General features: G+C 46.1%; 1 protein-coding gene across 1 annotated transcript in view; it reads right to left on the bottom strand.

Annotated features, from left to right (window-relative positions):
• Positions 1-13,326, bottom strand: part of LOC139541693 (E3 ubiquitin-protein ligase HERC2-like) — a 52,539-nt gene extending 39,213 nt beyond the window's left edge. Inside the window, exons 1-5 of the mRNA XM_071346629.1 lie at positions 13,101-13,326; positions 8,926-9,038; positions 5,379-5,569; positions 3,213-3,318; positions 2,448-2,660 (exon numbers count right to left, since the gene is read on the bottom strand). Coding sequence (XP_071202730.1) covers positions 2,448-2,660; positions 3,213-3,318; positions 5,379-5,569; positions 8,926-9,038; positions 13,101-13,245 — 768 coding nt within the window. The 5' untranslated portion in view covers positions 13,246-13,326. The remainder of the gene's footprint in view (positions 1-2,447; positions 2,661-3,212; positions 3,319-5,378; positions 5,570-8,925; positions 9,039-13,100) is intronic.
• Between the last annotated feature and the right edge of the window lie 7,622 nt (positions 13,327-20,948).

Below are 20,948 nucleotides of genomic sequence, written 5' to 3'. Positions count from 1 at the left end.
ATCTAGATATATGGACTGGTACCCTACAGGAACCATACGTATCTAGATATATGGACTGGTACCACACAGGAACCACACGTATCTAGATATATGGACTGGTACCATACAGGAACCATACGTATCTAGATACATGGACTGGTACCATACAGGAACCATACGTATCTAGATACATGGACTGGTACCACACAGGAACCATACGTATCTAGATATATGGACTGGTACCATACAGGAACCATACGTATCTAGATACATGGACTGGTACCACACAGGAACCATACGTATCTAGATACATGGACTGGTACCATACAGGAACCATACGTATCTAGATACATTGACTGGTACCATACAGGAACCATACGTATCTAGATATATGGACTGGTACCACACAGGAACCATACGTATCTAGATACATGGACTGGTACCATACAGGAACCATACGTATCTAGATATATGGACTGGTACCACACAGGAACCATACGTATCTAGATATATGGACTGGTACCATACAGGAACCATACGTATCTAGATACATGGACTGGTACCACACAGGAACCATACGTATCTAGATACGTATGGTTCCTGTATGGTACCAGTCCATATATCTAGATACGTATGGTTCCTGTGTGGTACCAGTCCATATATCTAGATACGTATGGTTCCTGTATGGTACCAGTCCATGTATCTAGATACGTATGGTTCCTGTGTGGTACCAGTCCATATATCTAGATACGTATGGTTCCTGTATGGTACCAGTCAATGTATCTAGATACGTATGGTTCCTGTATGGTACCAGTCCATGTATCTAGATACGTATGGTTCCTGTGTGGTACCAGTCCATGTATCTAGATACGTATGGTTCCTGTAGGGTACCAGTCCATATATCTAGATACGTATGGTTCCTGTGTGGTACCAGTCCATGTATCTAGATACGTATGGTTCCTGTATGGTACCAGTCCATGTATCTAGATACGTATGGTTCCTGTATGGTACCAGTCCATATATCTAGATACGTGTGGTTCCTGTATGGTACCAGTCCATATATCTAGATACGTATGGTTCCTGTAGGGTACCAGTCCATATATCTAGATACGTGTGGTTCCTGTATGGTACCAGTCCATATATCTAGATACGTATGGTTCCTGTATGGTACCAGTCCATGTATCTAGATACGTATGGTTCCTGTATGGTACCAGTCCATGTATCTAGATACGTATGGTTCCTGTATGGTACCAGTCCATGTATCTAGATACGTATGGTTCCTGTATGGTACCAGTCCATGTATCTAGATACGTATGGTTCCTGTGTGGTACCAGTCCATATATCTAGATACGTATGGTTCCTGTAGGGTACCAGTCCATATATCTAGATACGTATGGTTCCTGTGTGGTACCAGTCCATATATCTAGATACGTATGGTTCCTGTGTGGTACCAGTCCATATATCTAGATACGTATGGTTCCTGTATGGTACCAGTCCATGTATCTAGATACGTATGGTTCCTGTATGGTACCAGTCCATGTATCTAGATACGTATGGTTCCTGTATGGTACCAGTCCATATATCTAGATACGTATGGTTCCTGTAGGGTACCAGTCCATGTATCTAGATACGTGTGGTTCCTGTATGGTACCAGTCCATATATCTAGATACGTATGGTTCCTGTAGGGTACCAGTCCATATATCTAGATACGTATGGTTCCTGTGTGGTACCAGTCCATATATCTAGATACGTATGGTTCCTGTATGGTACCAGTCCATATATCTAGATACGTATGGTTCCTGTGTGGTACCAGTCCATATATCTAGATACGTATGGTTCCTGTAGGGTACCAGTCCATATATCTAGATACGTGTGGTTCCTGTATGGTACCAGTCCATATATCTAGATACGTATGGTTCCTGTAGGGTACCAGTCCATATATCTAGATACGTGTGGTTCCTGTATGGTACCAGTCCATATATCTAGATACGTATGGTTCCTGTATGGTACCAGTCCATATATCTAGATACGTATGGTTCCTGTGTGGTACCAGTCCATATATCTAGATATGTATGGTTCCTGTGTGGTACCAGTCCATGTATCTAGATACGTATGGTTCCTGTGTGGTACCAGTCCATATATCTAGATACGTATGGTTCCTGTGTGGTACCAGTCCATGTATCTAGATGCGTATGGTTCCTGTGTGGTACCAGTCCATATATCTAGATAAGTATGGTTCCTGTGTGGTACCAGTCCATGTATCGTTCCTGTATGGTACCAGTCCATATATCTAGATACGTATGGTTCCTGTGTGGTACCAGTCCATGTATCTAGATAAGTATGGTTCCTGCATGGTATCGTTCCTGAAAGGAGAGGTGCATATCCCTAGTAGAGAGGTTCAACTGATTCAAATGTCTGGGACAAGAGATTGATTGATTAATTGACTGGCTGCCTGACAAGTTCTCACCTGGACAACGAAGTCTCGTCCCCTGAAGTCAGCGATGGTGCGTGGGAGGCGTGTCCGTCCCCAGACGAAGCGCAGGAACAGAGATCGCTCTGTGTTGGAGAAGGACTCCATGACCTCCCAGAACCAGTGGATGAGAGGAGAGGTAGGCTCCACACCTTTATAGGTGGCTACTGACTTCAACAGGTGGAGGGGGATGTCTGGACTGCCACACACCTGGACACAGAGGACAGGAGGGAGAGTGATGGACAAAATGGCTCCCTATTCCTTACAGTTCACTACTTACGACCAGGGCCCAGATAGGGTAACAGACCAGGGCCCAGATAGGGTAACAGAGAGAGAGAGAGAGAGAGACAGAGTGAGACAGAGCAAGACAGAGAGAGCGAGACAGAGAGAGCGAGACAGAGAGAGCGAGAGAGAGACAGAGAGAGACAGAGAGAGAGAGAGAGAGCGAGAGAGAGAGAGAGAGAGAGAGAGAGAGAGAGAGCGAGACAGAGAGAGAGAGAGAGAGAGAGAGAGAGAGAGAGAGAGAGAGAGAGAGAGAGAGAGAGCGAGACAGAGAGACAGAGAGAGACAGAGAGAGAGAGAGAGAGAGAGACAGAGAAAACCAACATGATGACAGAGTTCCATATAGCCTTCATGAGGGATTCTAGATGCTATTAAATGCCTGTTGAAGACAAGTGGATCAGAAAGTTGCACAATACAACTGTGGGAGCATTCAACAGTATCCATCCCTCTTTACTGTAAACTAGTTCTGTGTGTACTTACCATTGTCTCTAGCTCATATCCAGTGAAGAGGGAGAGCAGAGGGACAGGTACGACCCGAGCCATCCCTTCCCTCACAGCTGACACCTGCTCATCAAACTCATGGAGCCTGGGGGAGACAGACAGGGACACGTGGTAAAACCAGGAGGATTAGAGAGAAAAGAAATCCCTACAGTTACAGTGATGGGAAAAAAGTATTTGATCCCCTGCTGATTTTGTACGTTTGCCCACTGACAAAGAAATTATCAGTCTATAATTTTAATGGTAGGTTAATTTGTGTTGTTGTCTGTTCACACTGCTTTGCTTTATCTTGGCCAGGCCGCAGTTGCAAATGAGAACTTGTTCTCAACTAGCCTACCTGGTTAAATAAAGGTGATTTTTTTTTTAAAAATTGAACAGTGAGAGACAGAAAAGGTTTCTTCCTAGGTTTTGGCCTTTCTAGGGACACCCCTCAGAGCCTGGTTCCTCTCTAGGTTTCTTCCTAGGTTTTGGCCTTTCTAGGGACACCCCTCAGAGCCTGGTTCCTCTCTAGGTTTCTTCCTAGGTTTTGGCCTTTCTAGGGCCACCCCTCAGAGCCTGGTTCCTCTCTAGGTTTCTTCCTAGGTTTTGGCCTTTCTAGGGCCACCCCTCAGAGCCTGGTTCCTCTCTAGGTTTCTTCCTAGGTTTTGGCCTTTCTAGGGCCACCCCTCAGAGCCTGGTTCCTCTCTAGGTTTCTTCCTAGGTTTTGGCCTTTCTAGGGAGTTTTTCCTAGCCACCGTGCTTCTACACCTGCATTGCTTGCTGTTTGGGGTTTTAGGCTGGGTTTCTGTACAGCATTTTGATATGTCAGCTGATGTAAGAAGGGCTTTATAAATACATTTGATTTTGATTTGAAGGATGTGACTGAAAATGCTGCTGTGATGGTTGATGCAAGAAACTACTTTACAAAATAGGAACAACACGTGGCTACATGCAGCTCTTGCTTTGATCTCAAATCACATGGACTCACGACCGCTAATGCTGTAAACACAGTCCAGTTCAGCTAGTCACGACCGCTAATGCTGTAAACACAGTCCAGTTCAGCTAGTCACGACCACAGCTGTAAACACAGTCCAGTTCAGCTAGTCACGACCACAGCTGTAAACACAGTCCAGTTCAGCTAGTCACGACCGCTAATGCTGTAAACACAGTCCAGTTCAGCTAGTCACGACCGCTCATGCTGTACACACAGTCCAGTTCAGCTAGTCACGACCACTCATGCTGTAAACACAGTCCAGTTCAAAGTAAATGGCACAGATCCATATATGGCAATGGTCTATTTGCATACAGGCCTACTGCAGCTCTGATTGGTTATACTGCACCGGTCTGTGTAGAGTACTGGCTGAGTCTTGGCAATAGAATGTGATGCGTTCTGCCTACAACAAAATCTCTTGGATAGTTAGTTGTGTTTCGGTATGTTACATTGAAAGTGAATAATATTGTGTTGATTCGAGCACCATTCTCACAGCAGAGTAAAACGTTGATAGTTGTAACTAAAGGGGACAACTCTGAACATTGGTGATCAGTAGCGTACGCAGCTTAGAGGGAACACTGGGGATCAGTAGCGTACGCAGCTTAGAGGGAACACTGGTGATCGGTAGCGTACGCAGCTTAGAGGGAACACTGGTGATCGGTAGAGTACGCAGCTTAGAGGGAACACTGGTGATCGGTAGCGTACGCAGCTTAGAGGGAACACTGGGGATCAGTAGCGTACGCAGCTTAGAGGGAACACTGGTGATCGGTAGCGTACGCAGCTTAGAGGGAACACTGGGGATCAGTAGCGTACGCAGCTTAGAGGGAACACTGGGGATCAGTAGCGTACGCAGCTTAGAGGGAACACTGGTGATCGGTAGAGTACGCAGCTTAGAGGGAACACTGGTGATCGGTAGCGTACGCAGCTTAGAGGGAACACTGGTGATCAGTAGCGTACGCAGCTTAGAGGGAACACTGGTGGTATGTAGCGTACGCAGCTTAGAGGGAACACTGGGGATCAGTAGCGTACGCAGCTTAGAGGGAACACTGGTGATCAGTAGCGTACGCAGCTTAGAGGGAACACTGGTGATCGGTAGCGTACGCAGCTTAGAGGGAACACTGGTGATCGGTAGCGTACGCAGCTTAGAGGGAACACTGGTGGTATGTAGTTGTTCTCACCTGTAGTTGATGGCGAGGCGGACGTACTCGGCCCTGTTCTCCAGGGTGATGTGGGAATATTTAGAGCTGAGCTGAATGTCCTGTCCGCTGGCGTTAGGGACCGTGAAGGGGAGAGTCATGCCCTCAAACTCCTCAGTCGTGGCCTCGTTGTCTCTGATGTACATCAGGCCAGGGATGAAGTCTTTATCCACCTGAAGAGGAAAGAAGACTTCATTCAAATACAAGTGTGAAAAGACCGGTGGCCTTGCCTTTAGTTCTGTGTGTTTTTCCAATCTACATTTGTGTTTTTCACTGTACTGTCCATCTCTACAGTTTGGGAGACCTTGAACGGGAATCCCATGGGAGTTGGCTCTTAGGAAAGGAATACATTTTTTGACATAGTTTTAAGTGAAAGTCATAACTCCCATTTAGCATGCGAGTCCTCTCTGATTACTATCAGTGTGTATACACAGTATGCCTGAGTGTGAGTGATGCTATCTCGCTGTATTCTGGTGCTGGGTAAATTCCTGTGTAACCTTTAGTAAAGCTTCGGGGCTAACCCGCGTGACAACAGAGGCTTTGTGAGGAAACAGCCTCGTCCTGTATCACGGTCAGGCTGAACACGTTGCAGAGGCTCATGATTACAGCGTGGACGCAGGAGAGACGCACACGGTACCACAGTACACACTATTCTCTCACACACAGCCACACAACAAGCACCAAGGCTGAAGATGGGATGTACACACAGTCACACAACAAGCACCGAGGCTGAAGATGGGATGTACACACAGTCACTCAACAAGCACCGAGGCTGAAGATGGGATGTACACACAGCCACACAACAAGCACCGAGGCTGAAGATGGGATGTACACACAGTCACACAACAAGCACCGAGGCTGAAGATGGGATGTACACACAGTCACACAACAAGCACCGAGGCTGAAGATGGGATGTACACACAGTCACACAACAAGAACCGAGGCTGAAGATGGGATGTACACACAGTCACACAACAAGCACCGAGGCTGAAGATGGGATGTACACACAGTCACACAACAAGCACCAAGGCTGAAGATGGGATGTACACACAGCCACACAACAAGCACCGAGGCTGAAGATGGGATGTACACACAGTCACACAACAAGCACCGAGGCTGAAGATGGGATGTACACACAGTCACACAACAAGCACCGAGGCTGAAGATGGGATGTACACACAGCCACACAACAAGCACCGAGGCTGAAGATGGGATGTACACACAGTCACACAATAAAATACAAGTAACTGACTTCTGGGAAATCTTGCCCATAGACCTTTTTAACTGTCATTAGAGGGTGTCTGCAGAATTCGATTTGACCGGCTAAATGTTAATAATTGTTAAGACCTTTTTAATACCCTTGCCCTAACCCTAACCCTTGCAAATACAATTTCATACCAATTTGTGGTTAGTTCCCCATGTTAACTACAGTAGAAGGTGTATGTAGTCAACCCTGTATTCCTCTGATCACACTACAGCTTTATATAACACACTTAGAGTTAAACAAAGTGTGACATGCAGTGTGTGTATAATCGTTTACATCTGTTAGTTTCAGGAAAAGTTCCGTGAAGTTTTCACTCAGGCCACATTATGTTTCCATTTCCCTCCCTCCCTCCCAACACAGCACCCCTCCCTCCCTCCCAACACACAGCACCCCTCCCTCCCTCCCAACACAGCACCCCTCCCTCCCTCCCAACACACAGCACCCCTCCCTCCCTCCCAACACAGCACCCCTCCCTCCCTCCCAACACACAGCACCCCTCCCTCCCTCCCAACACACACAGCACCCCTCCCAACACACACACAGCACCCCTCCCTCCCTCCCAACACACACACAGCACCCCTCCCTCCCTCCCAACACACACACAGCACCCCTCCCTCCCTCCCAACACACACACAGCACCCCTCCCTCCCTCCCAACACACACACAGCACCCCTCCCTCCCTCCCAACACACACACAGCACCCCTCCCTCCCTGCCTCCCTCCCAACACACACACTTCTAACTAAGTCCTGAACTTACTGATACACCCTATTTATCAACACGATACACCCTATTTATCAACACGATACACCCTATTTATCAACACGATACACCCTATTTATCAACACGATACACCCTATTTATCAACACGATACACCCTATTTATCAACACGATACACCCTATTTATCAACACGATACACCCTATTTATCATCATGATACACCCTATTCATCCAACACGATACACCCTATTTATCCACACGATACACCCTATTTATCAACACGATACACCCTATTTATCAACACGATACACCCTATTTATCAACACGATACACCCTATGTATCATCATGATACACCCTATTTATCCAACATGATACACCCTATTTATCAACACGATACACCCTATTTATCAACACGGTACACCCTATTTATCCAACATGATACACCCTATTTATCAACACGATACACCCTATTTATCAACACGATACACCCTATTTTTCAACACGATACACCCTATTTATCAACACGATACACCCTATTTATCATCATGATACACCCTATTTATCCAACATGATACACCCTATTTATCAACACGATACACCCTATTTATCCAACATGATACACCCTATTTATCAACACGATACACCCTATTTATCCAACACGATACACCCTATTTATCAACACGATACACCCTATTTATCCAACATGATACACCCTATTTATCAACACGATACACCCTATTTATCAACACGATACACCCTATTTATCAACACGATACACCCTATTTATCCAACATGATACACCCTATTTATCCAACACGATACACCCTATTTATCAACACGATACACCCTATTTATCATCACGATACACCCTATTTATCAACACGATACACCCTATTTATCAACACGATACACCCTATTTATCAACACGATACACCCTATTTATCAACACGATACACCCTATTTATTAACACGATACACCCTATTTATCAACACGATACACCCTATTTATCAACACGATACACCCTATTTATCAACACGATACACCCTATTTATCAACACGATACACCCTATTTATCAACACAATACACCCTATTTATCAACACGATACACCCTATTTATCAACACGATACACCCTATTTATCAACACGATACACCCTATTTATCATCACGATACACCCTATTTATCATCACGATACACCCTATTTATCAACACGATACACCCTATTTATCAACACGATACACCCTATTTATCAACATGATACACCCTATTTATCAACATGATACACCCTATTTATCAACATGATACACCCTATTTATCAACATGATACACCCTATTTACCAACACGATACACCCTATTTATCCAACACGATACACCCTATTTATCCAACACGATACACCCTATTTATCAACACGATACACCCTATTTATCAACATGATACACCCTATTTATCAACACGATACACCCTATTTATCAACATGATACACCCTATTTATTCAACACAGACACACACACACACATGAGCAGACACTGCAGGTACAGTACCTCACTAAGGTCAGCGATGGTGAGGTTCATCCCAGCCAGCTGTTTCCAGACAGGTTCAGCCAGGTTGAGACTGAGAGGAGATCCGGTACGGATGGCTATGCCCAGGAGCACTCCTACAGGACAGAGATACATCTCCATTAGACTGGTTTAGGGTTGAGACAGAGGGGACTGCCTGCCCGTATGGTAGTAGGAGGGGATCCAGTACGGATGGCTATGCCCAGGAGCACTCCTACAGGACAGAGATACATTAGACTGGTTTAGGATTGAGACAGAGGGGACTGCCTGCCCGTATGGTAGTAGGAGGGGATCCAGTACGGATGGTAGTACTGAGCGATTTCAGGGGTTTCGGTTATTAAACAACTAATTTGACCAAAGTCGGTCCAATGTCTTGAATTCCATTTCATTCATCTTTTTTTGTGAGTCCAATGTGCCGTTTCTCTGCAGAGAAATCAAGTCAAGAATGACGTGGGACGCTGAGTTGTGGTTTTCATTAAGCAAATATTCAACCGAGTTCTGTGCAGAAACGTCTTTATGAACTACAATGACCATCATCAGATAGAAAGAGACGGATCACAGGAAGAGGCGAAGCGAGAGGTTTCACTCTCAGCCCGAAATGTGTCGTAAATAAACCCAATGCGTTTCTATGGGTTCCTTTTGGACCTAAGCTTGTTGCCTTCGGGACAACGACTCCCATTGTCAGGGACGGAGACATGAGCATCTCCTCATTATAATCAGATCTCTGGACAGGTACACTTTTACACCTGCTACGTTAGGGTAGATACACACACACCGTATAGACCGTAAGAGAGGAAGGTACACAACGATGAGAAGGACAGAGACACTTCTTGAAATTATGTCGTATCTACTTTGAAGAACTAGTCAAATGAGACCCTCCTGTCTCTCTCCAGGAACAGGGTTGGAGTTAAAACCTACAGGAGGGTCTCTCTCCAGGAACAGGGTTGGAGTTAAAACCTACAGGAGGGTTTCTCTCCAGGAACAGGGTTGGTGTTAAAACCTACAGGAGGGTTTCTCTCCAGGAACAGGGTTGGAGTTAAAACCTACAGGAGGGTATCTCTCCAGGAACAGGGTTGGAGTTAAAACCTACAGGAGGGTCTCTCTCCAGGAACAGGGTTGGAGTTAAAACCTACAGGAGGGTTTCTCTCCAGGAACAGGGTTGGAGTTAAAACCTACAGGAGGGTCTCTCTCCAGGAACAGGGTTGGAGTTAAAACCTACAGGAGGGTTTCTCTCCAGGAACAGGGTTGGTGTTAAAACCTACAGGAGGGTCTCTCTCCAGGAACAGGGTTGGAGTTAAAACCTACAGGAGGGTCTCTCTCCAGGAACAGGGTTGGAATTAAAACCTACAGGGGGGTATCTCTCCAGGAACAGGGTTGGAGTTAAAACCTACAGGAGGGTCTCTCCAGGAACAGGGTTGGTGTTAAAACCTACAGGAGGGTCTCTCTCCAGGAACAGGGTTGGTGTTAAAACCTACAGGAGGGTATCTCTCCAGGAACAGGGTTGGTGTTAAAACCTACAGGAGGGTCTCTCTCCAGGAACAGGGTTGGTGTTAAAACCTACAGGAGGGTATCTCTCCAGGAACAGGGTTGGAGTTAAAACCTACAGGAGGGTATCTCTCCAGGAACAGGGTTGGAGTTATACCCTACAGGAGGGTTTCTCTCCAGGAACAGGGTTGGTGTTAAAACCTACAGGAGGGTTTCTCTCCAGGAACAGGGTTGGAGTTAAAACCTACAGGAGGGTCTCTCTCCAGGAACAGGGTTGGAATTAAAACCTACAGGAGGGTCTCTCTCCAGGAACAGGGTTGGTGTTAAAACCTACAGGAGGGTAGCTCTCCAGGAACAGGGTTGGAGTTAAAACCTACAGCAGGGTATCTCTCCAGGAACAGGGTTAGAGTTAAAACCTACAGGAGGGTATCTCTCCAGGAACAGGGTTGGAGTTAAAACCTACAGGAGGGTTTCTCTCCAGGAACAGGGTTGGAGTTAAAACCTACAGCAGGGTATCTCTCCAGGAACAGGGTTAGAGTTAAAACCTACAGGAGGGTCTCTCCAGGAACAGGGTTGGTGTTAAAACCTACAGGAGGGTCTCTCTCCAGGAACAGGGTTGGTGTTAAAACCTACAGGAGGGTCTCTCTCCAGGAACAGGGTTGGTGTTAAAACCTACAGGAGGGTATCTCTCCAGGAACAGGGTTGGAGTTAAAACCTACAGGAGGGTATCTCTCCAGGAACAGGGTTGGAGTTATAACCTACAGGAGGGTTTCTCTCCAGGAACAGGGTTGGTGTTAAAACCTACAGGAGGGTTTCTCTCCAGGAACAGGGTTGGAGTTAAAACCTACAGGAGGGTCTCTCTCCAGGAACAGGGTTGGTGTTAAAACCTACAGGAGGGTCTCTCTCCAGGAACAGGGTTGGTGTTAAAACCTACAGGAGGGTATCTCTCCAGGAACAGGGTTAGAGTTAAAACCTACAGGAGGGTATCTCTCCAGGAACAGGGTTGGAGTTATACCCTACAGGAGGGTTTCTCTCCAGGAACAGGGTTGGTGTTAAAACCTACAGGAGGGTTTCTCTCCAGGAACAGGGTTGGTGTTAAAACCTACAGGAGGGTTTCTCTCCAGGAACAGGGTTGGAGTTAAAACCTACAGGAGGGTCTCTCTCCAGGAACAGGGTTGGAATTAAAACCTACAGGAGGGTCTCTCTCCAGGAACAGGGTTGGTGTTAAAACCTACAGGAGGGTAGCTCTCCAGGAACAGGGTTGGAGTTAAAACCTACAGCAGGGTATCTCTCCAGGAACAGGGTTGGTGTTAAAACCTACAGGAGGGTAGCTCTCCAGGAACAGGGTTGGAGTTAAAACCTACAGCAGGGTATCTCTCCAGGAACAGGGTTAGAGTTAAAACCTACAGGAGGGTATCTCTCCAGGAACAGGGTTGGAGTTAAAACCTACAGGAGGGTTTCTCTCCAGGAACAGGGTTGGAGTTAAAACCTACAGCAGGGTATCTCTCCAGGAACAGGGTTAGAGTTAAAACCTACAGGAGGGTCTCTCCAGGAACAGGGTTGGTGTTAAAACCTACAGGAGGGTCTCTCTCCAGGAACAGGGTTGGTGTTAAAACCTACAGGAGGGTATCTCTCCAGGAACAGGGTTGGAGTTAAAACCTACAGGAGGGTATCTCTCCAGGAACAGGGTTGGAGTTATAACCTACAGGAGGGTTTCTCTCCAGGAACAGGGTTGGTGTTAAAACCTACAGGAGGGTTTCTCTCCAGGAACAGGGTTGGAGTTAAAACCTACAGGAGGGTCTCTCTCCAGGAACAGGGTTGGTGTTAAAACCTACAGGAGGGTCTCTCTCCAGGAACAGGGTTGGTGTTAAAACCTACAGGAGGGTATCTCTCCAGGAACAGGGTTGGAGTTAAAACCTACAGGAGGGTATCTCTCCAGGAACAGGGTTGGAGTTATACCCTACAGGAGGGTTTCTCTCCAGGAACAGGGTTGGTGTTAAAACCTACAGGAGGGTTTCTCTCCAGGAACAGGGTTGGTGTTAAAACCTACAGGAGGGTTTCTCTCCAGGAACAGGGTTGGAGTTAAAACCTACAGGAGGGTCTCTCTCCAGGAACAGGGTTGGAATTAAAACCTACAGGAGGGTCTCTCTCCAGGAACAGGGTTGGAGTTAAAACCTACAGGAGGGTCTCTCTCCAGGAACAGGGTTGGAGTTAAAACCTACAGGAGGGTCTCTCTCCAGGAACAGGGTTGGAGTTAAAACCTACAGGAGGGTCTCTCTCCAGGAACAGGGTTGGAGTATAAACCTACAGGAGGGTATCTCTCCAGGAACAGGGTTGGAGTTAAAACCTACAGGAGGGTTTCTCTCAGCTGGTTTAGGGTTATACTTTCCCCAGGAATCTGAACATAGTTAGGTACAGGGCTGACTTGGCTGCAGGGTTAGGGGTCAGAGGTCAGGGTTAGGTAGCGGAGGTAGAGGGTACCCACCTAAGAATCTGAACATGTTCATATGCAGGGCTGACTTGGCTGCAGGGTTAGGGGTCAGAGGTCAGGGTTAGGTAGCGGAGGTAGAGGGTACCCACCTAAGAATCTGAACATGTTCATATGCAGGGCTGACTTGGCTGCAGGGTTAGGGGTCAGAGGTCAGGGTTAGGTAGCGGAGGTAGAGGGTACCTACCTAAGAATCTGAACATGTTCATATGCAGGGCTGACTTGGCTGCAGGGTTGAGCAGGAAACAGTCTCTGTTGGCCCCTGACTCGTCTCGTCCGTTAGGGGTCACGATGAGGAGAGGGGTCAGACCGTTCTGGAGCTCCTCACACATCTCTGCTATGGACTCACTGTAGCCCCCGCCACAGTCATCCACAGACTCACCTAGCAGAGGACACACACACACACACCTCTATTATAGACTCACTGTAGCCCCCGCCACAGTCATCCACAGACTCACCTAGCAGAGGACACACACACACACACACACACACACCTCTATTATAGACTCACTGTAGCCCCCGCCACAGTCATCCACAGACTCACCTAGCAGAGGACACACACACACACACACACCTCTATTATAGACTCACTGTAGCCCCCGCCACAGTCATCCACAGACTCACCTAGCAGAGGACACACACACACACACACCTCTATTATAACAGAACACTAAACTTCCTAACATCTAACCACATTCCTAACACCTAACCACATTCCTAACACCTAACCACATTCCTAACACCTAACCACATTCCTAACGCCTATCAACATTCCTAACGCCTAACCACATTCCTAAAGCCTATCCACATTCCTAACGCCTAACCACATTCCTAACACCTAACCACATTCCTAACACCTAACCACATTCCTAACACCTAACCACATTCCTAACGCCTATCAACATTCCTAACCACATTCCTAACGCCTAACCACATTCCTAACACCTAACCACATTCCTAAAGCCTATCCACATTCCTAACGCCTAACCACATTCCTAACACCTAACCACATTCCTAACACCTAACCACATTCCTAACACCTAACCACATTCCTAACACCTAACCACATTCCTAAAGCCTATCCACATTCCTAACGCCTAACCACATTCCTAACACCTAACCACATTCCTAACCACATTCCTAACACCTAACCACATTCCTAACACCTAACCACATTCCTAACACCTAACCACATTCCTAACACCTAACCACATTCCTAACACCTAACCACATTCCTAACACCTAACCACATTCCTAACGCCTATCAACATTCCTAACCACATTCCTAACGCCTAACCACATTCCTAACACCTAACCACATTCCTAACGCCTAACCACATTCCTAACGCCTAACCACATTCCTAACGCCTAACCACATTCCTAACACCTAACCACATTCCTAACACCTAACCACATTCCTAACCACATTCTTAACACCTAACCACATTCCTAACATCTAACCACATTCCTAACACCTAACCACATTCCTAACACCTAACCACATTCCTAACGCCTAACCACATTCCTAACGCCTAACCACATTCCTAACGCCTAACCACATTCCTAATGCCTAACCACATTCCTAACGCCTAACCACATTCCTAACACCTAACCACATTCCTAACGCCTATCAACATTCCTAACCACATTCCTAACGCCTAACCACATTCCTAACCACATTCCTAACACCTATCAACATTCCTAACCACATTCCTAACCACATTCCTAACGCCTCACATTCCTAACGCCTAACCACATTCCTAACGCCTCACATTCCTAACACCTAACCACATTCCTAACGCCTAACCACATTCCTAACACCTAACCACATTCCTAACACCTAACCACATTCCTAACCACATTCCTAACACCTAACCACATTCCTAACACCTAACCACATTCCTAACCACATTCCTAACGCCTCACATTCCTAACACCTAACCACATTCTTAACACCTAACCACATTCCTAACCACATTCTTAACAACTAACCACATTCCTAACACCTAACCACATTCCTAACCACATTCCTAACCACATTCTTAACCACATTCTTAACACCTAACCACATTCCTAACCACATTCTTAACACCTAACCACATTCCTAACACCTAACCACATTCCTAACCACATTCCTAACGCCTCACATTCCTAACACCTAACCACATTCTTAACACCTAACCACATTCCTAACCACATTCCTAACCACATTCTTAACACCTAACCACATTCCTAACACCTAACCACATTCCTAACCACATTCCTAACGCCTCACATTCCTAACACCTAACCACATTCTTAACACCTAACCACATTCCTAACCACATTCCTAACACCTAACCACATTCCTAACACCTAACCACATTCAATCAAGTTTCAATCAATCAAGTTTATTTTATATAGCCCTTCGTACATCAGCTAATATCTCGAAGTGCTGTACAGAAACCCAGCCTAAAACCCCAAACAGCAAGCAATGCAGGTGTAGAAGCACGGTGGCTAGGAAAAACTCCCTAGAAAGGCCCTAGGGAAAACTCCCTAACACCTAACTACAGGATGAACCTAGCAACCTACCCACAAACTACTGAGGATGAACCTAACAACCTACCCACAAACTACTGAGGATGAACCTAACAACCTACTGAGGAGGAACCTAACAACCTACCTAGCAACCTACTGAGGATGAACCTAACAACTACCTAACAACCTACTGAGGATGAACCTAACAACCTACTGAGGATGAACCTAACAACCTACCCACAAACTACTGAGGATGAACCTAAAAACCTACCCACAACTTACTGAGGATGAACCTAACAACCTACCCACAACCTACTGAGGATGAACCTAACAACCTACTCACAAACTACTGAGGATGAACCTAAAAACCTACCCACGCTCTCATGAGGATGAACCTAACAACCTACCCACAAACTACTGAGAAGGACGTAACAACCTACCCACAAACTACTGAGGATGAACCTAACAACCTACCCACAACCTACTGAGGCGGAACCTAACAACCTACCCGCAAACTACTGAGGATGAACCTAACAACCTACCCACGCTCTCATGAGGATGAACCTATCAACCTACTGAGGATGAACCTATCAACCTACTGAGGATGAACCTAGCAACCTACTGAGGATGAACCTAACAACCTACTGAGGATGAACCTAACAACCTACTGAGGATGAACCTAACAACCTACTGAGAATGAACCTAACAACCTACCCACAAACTACTGAGGATGAACCTAACAACCTACCCACAAACTACTGAGGATGAACCTAATGACCTACCCACAAACTACTGAGGACGAACCTAACAACCTCCCCACAAACTACTGAGGATGAACCTAACAACCTACTGAGGATGAACCTAACAACCTACTGAGGATGAACCTAACAACCTACCCACAACCTACTGAGGACGAACCTAACAACCTACTGAGGATGAACAAAACAACCTACTGAGGATGAACCTAGCAACCTACTGAGGATGAACCTAGCAACCTACTGAGGATGAACCTAACAACCTACTGAGGATGAACCTAACAACCTACTGAGGATGAACCTAACAACCTACTGAGGATGAACCTAACAACCTACTGAGGATGAACCTAACAACCTACTGAGGATGAACCTAGCAACCTACTGAGGATGAACCTAGCAACCTACTGAGGATGAACCTAGTAACCTACTGAGGATGAACCTAGCAACCTACTGAGGATGAACCTAGCAACCTACTGAGGATGAACCTAGCAACCTACTGAGGATGAACCTAACAACCTACTGAGGATGAACCTAACAACCTACTGAGGATGAACCTAACAACCTACTGAGGATGAACCTAACAACCTACTGAGGATGAACCCAACAACCTACTGAGGATGAACCTAGCAACCTACTGAGGATGAACCTAGCAACCTACTGAGGATGAACCTAACAACCTACTGAGGATGAACCTAACAACCTACTGAGGATGAACCTAGCAACCTACTGAGGATGAACCTAACAACCTACTGAGGATGAACCTAACAACCTACTGAGGATGAACCTAGCAACCTACCCACAAACTACTGAGGAGGACCTAACAACCTACTGAGGATGAACCTAACAACCTACTGAGGATGAACCTAACAACCTACTGAGGATGGACCTAACAACCTACTGAGGATGAACCTAGCAACCTACCCACAAACTACTGAGGATGAACCTAGCAACCTACCCACAAACTACTGAGGAGGACCTAACAACCTACCCACACACTACTGAGGAGGAACCTAACAACAAACTACTGAGGATGAACTTAACAACCTACTGAGGATGAACCTAACAACCTACTGAGGATGAACCTAGCAACCTACTGAGGATGAACCTAGCAACCTACTGAGGATGAACCTAACAACCTACTGAGGATGAACCTAAGAACCTACTGAGGATGAACCTAGCAACCTACTGAGGATGAACCTAACAACTTACTGAGGATGAACCTAACAACCTACCCACGCTCTCATGAGGATGAATCTAGCAACCTACTGAGGATGAACCTAACAACCTACCCACAAACTACTGAGGATGAACCTAACAACCTACCCACAACCTACTGAGGATGAACCTAACAACCTACCCACAAACTACTGAGGATGAACCTAACAACCTACTCACAACCTACTGAGGATGAACCTAAAAACCTACCCACGCTCTCATGAGGATGAACCTAACAACCTACCCACAAACTACTGAGAAGGACGTAACAACCTACCCACAAACTACTGAGGATGAACCTAACAACCTACCCACAAACTACTGAGGATGAACCTAACAACCTACCCACGCTCTCATGAGGATGAACCTAACAACCTACTGAGGAGGAACCTAGCAACCTACTGAGGATGAACCTAACAACCTACTGAGGATGAACCTAACAACCTACTGAGGATGAACCTAACAACCTACTGAGGATGAACCTAACAACCTACTGAGGTTGAACCTAACAACCTACTGAGGAGGAACCTAACAACCTACCTAGCAACCTACTGAGGATGAACCTAACAACCTACCTAACAACCTACTGAGGATGAACCTAACAACCTACCTAACAACCTACTGAGGATGAACCTAACAACCTACTGAGGATGAACCTAACAACCTACCCACAAACTACTGAGGATGAACCTAACAACCTACCCACAAACTACTGAGGATGAACCTAACAACCTACTGAGGATGAACCTAACAACCTACTGAGGATGAACCCAACAACCTACTGAGGATGAACCCAACAACCTACTGAGGATGAACCTAACAACCTACTGAGGATGAACCTAACAACCTACTGAGGATGAACCCAACAACCTACCCACAAACTACTGAGGACGAACCTAACAACCTACTGAGGACGAACCTAACAACCTACTGAGGATGAACCTAACAACCTACTGAGGATGAACCTAACAACCTACCCACAACCTACTGAGGACGAACCTAACAACCTACTGAGGATGAACCTAACAACCTACTGAGGATGAACCTAACAACCTACTGAGGATGAACCCAGCAACCTACTGAGGATGAACCTAGCAACCTACTGAGGATGAACCTAACAACCTACTGAGGACGAACCTAACAACCTACTGAGGACGAACCTAACAACCTACTGAGGACGAACCTAACAACCTACTGAGGATGAACCTAACAATCTACTGAGGATGAACCTAGCAACCTACTGAGGATGAACCTAGCAACCTACTGAGGACGAACCTAACAACCTACTGAGGATGAACCTAACAACCTACTGAGGATGAACCTAACAACCTACTGAGGATGAACCTAGCAACCTACCCACAAACTACTGAGGATGAACCTAACAACCTACTGAGGACGAACCTAACAACCTACTGAGGACGAACCTAACAACCTACTGAGGATGAACCTAACAACCTACTGAGGATGAACCTAGCAACCTACTGAGGATGAACCTAACAACCTACTGAGGATGAACCTAGCAACCTACTGAGGATGAACCTAGCAACCTACTGAGGATGAACCCAACAACCTACCCACAAACTACTGAGGATGAACCTAACAACCTACTGAGGATGAACCTAACAACCTACTGAGGATGAACCTAACAACCTACCTAGCAACCTACTGAGGATGAACCTAACAACCTACCCACGCTCTCATGAGGATGAACCTAACAACCTACTGAGGAGGAACCTAGCAACCTACTGAGGATGAACCTAACAACCTACTGAGGATGAACCTAACAACCTACTGAGGATGAACCTAACAACCTACTGAGGAGGAACCTAACAACCTACCTAGCAACCTACTGAGGATGAAACTAACAACCTACCTAACAACCTACTGAGGATGAACCTAACAACCTACCTAACAACCTACTGAGGATGAACCTAACAACCTACTGAGGATGAACCTAACAACCTACCCACAAACTACTGAGGATGAACCTAACAACCTACCCACAAACTACTGAGGATGAACCTAACAACCTACTGAGGAAGAACCTAACAACCTACTGAGGATGAACCCAACAACCTACTGAGGATGAACCCAACAACCTACTGAGGATGAACCCAACAACCTACCCACAAACTACTGAGGACGAACCTAACAACCTACTGAGGATGAACCTAACAACCTACTGAGGATGAACCTAACAACCTACCCACAACCTACTGAGGACGAACCTAACAACCTACTGAGGATGAACCTAACAACCTACTGAGGATGAACCTAACAACCTACTGAGGATGAACCCAACAACCTACTGAGGATGAACCCAGCAACCTACTGAGGATGAACCTAACAACCTACTCAGGACGAACCTAACAATCTACTGAGGATGAACCTAGCAACCTACTGAGGATGAACCTAGCAACCTACTGAGGACGAACCTAACAACCTACTGAGGATGAACCTAACAACCTACTGAGGATGAACCTAGCAACCTACCCACAAACTACTGAGGATGAACCTAACAACCTACTGAGGACGAACCTAACAACCTACTGAGGACGAACCTAACAACCTACTGAGGATGAACCTAACAACCTACTGAGGATGAACCTAGCAACCTACTGAGGATGAACCTAACAACCTACTGAGGATGAACCTAGCAACCTACTGAGGATGAACCTAGCAACCTACTGAGGATGAACCTAGCAACCTACTGAGGATGAACCCAACAACCTACCCACAAACTACTGAGGATGAACCTAACAACCTACTGAGGATGAACCTAACAACCTACTGAGGATGAACCTAACAACCTACTGAGGACGAACCTAACAACCTACTGAGGATGAACCTAACAACCTACCCACAAACTACTGAGGAGGAACCTAACAACCTACTGAGGATGAACCTAACAACCTACTGAGGATGAACCTAGCAACCTACTGAGGATGAACCTAACAACCTACCCACGCTCTCATGAGGATGAACCTAACAACCTACTGAGGATGAACCTAACAACCTACTGAGGATGAACCTAACAACCTACTGAGGATGAACCTAACAACCTACTGAGGATGAACCTAACAACCTACTGAGGATGAACCTAGCAACCTACTGAGGATGAACCTAACAACCTACTGAGGATGAACCTAACAACCTACTGAGGATGAACCTAGCAACCTACCCACAAACTACTGAGGACGAACCTAACAACCTACTGAGGACGAACCTAACAACCTACTGAGGACGAACCTAACAACCTACTGAGGATGAACCTAACAATCTACTGAGGATGAACCTAGCAACCTACTGAGGATGAACCTAGCAACCTACTGAGGACGAACCTAACAACCTACTGAGGATGAACCTAACAACCTACTGAGGATGAACCTAACAACCTACTGAGGATGAACCTAGCAACCTACCCACAAACTACTGAGGATGAACCTAACAACCTACTGAGGACGAACCTAACAACCTACTGAGGACGAACCTAACAACCTACTGAGGATGAACCTAACAACCTACTGAGGATGAACCTAGCAACCTAC

The sequence above is a fragment of the Salvelinus alpinus genome, chromosome 16, assembly GCF_045679555.1.
Source record: "Salvelinus alpinus chromosome 16, SLU_Salpinus.1, whole genome shotgun sequence".
Lineage (NCBI taxonomy): Eukaryota > Metazoa > Chordata > Actinopteri > Salmoniformes > Salmonidae > Salvelinus > Salvelinus alpinus.
This window is presented reverse-complemented; position numbering and strand designations above follow the sequence as displayed.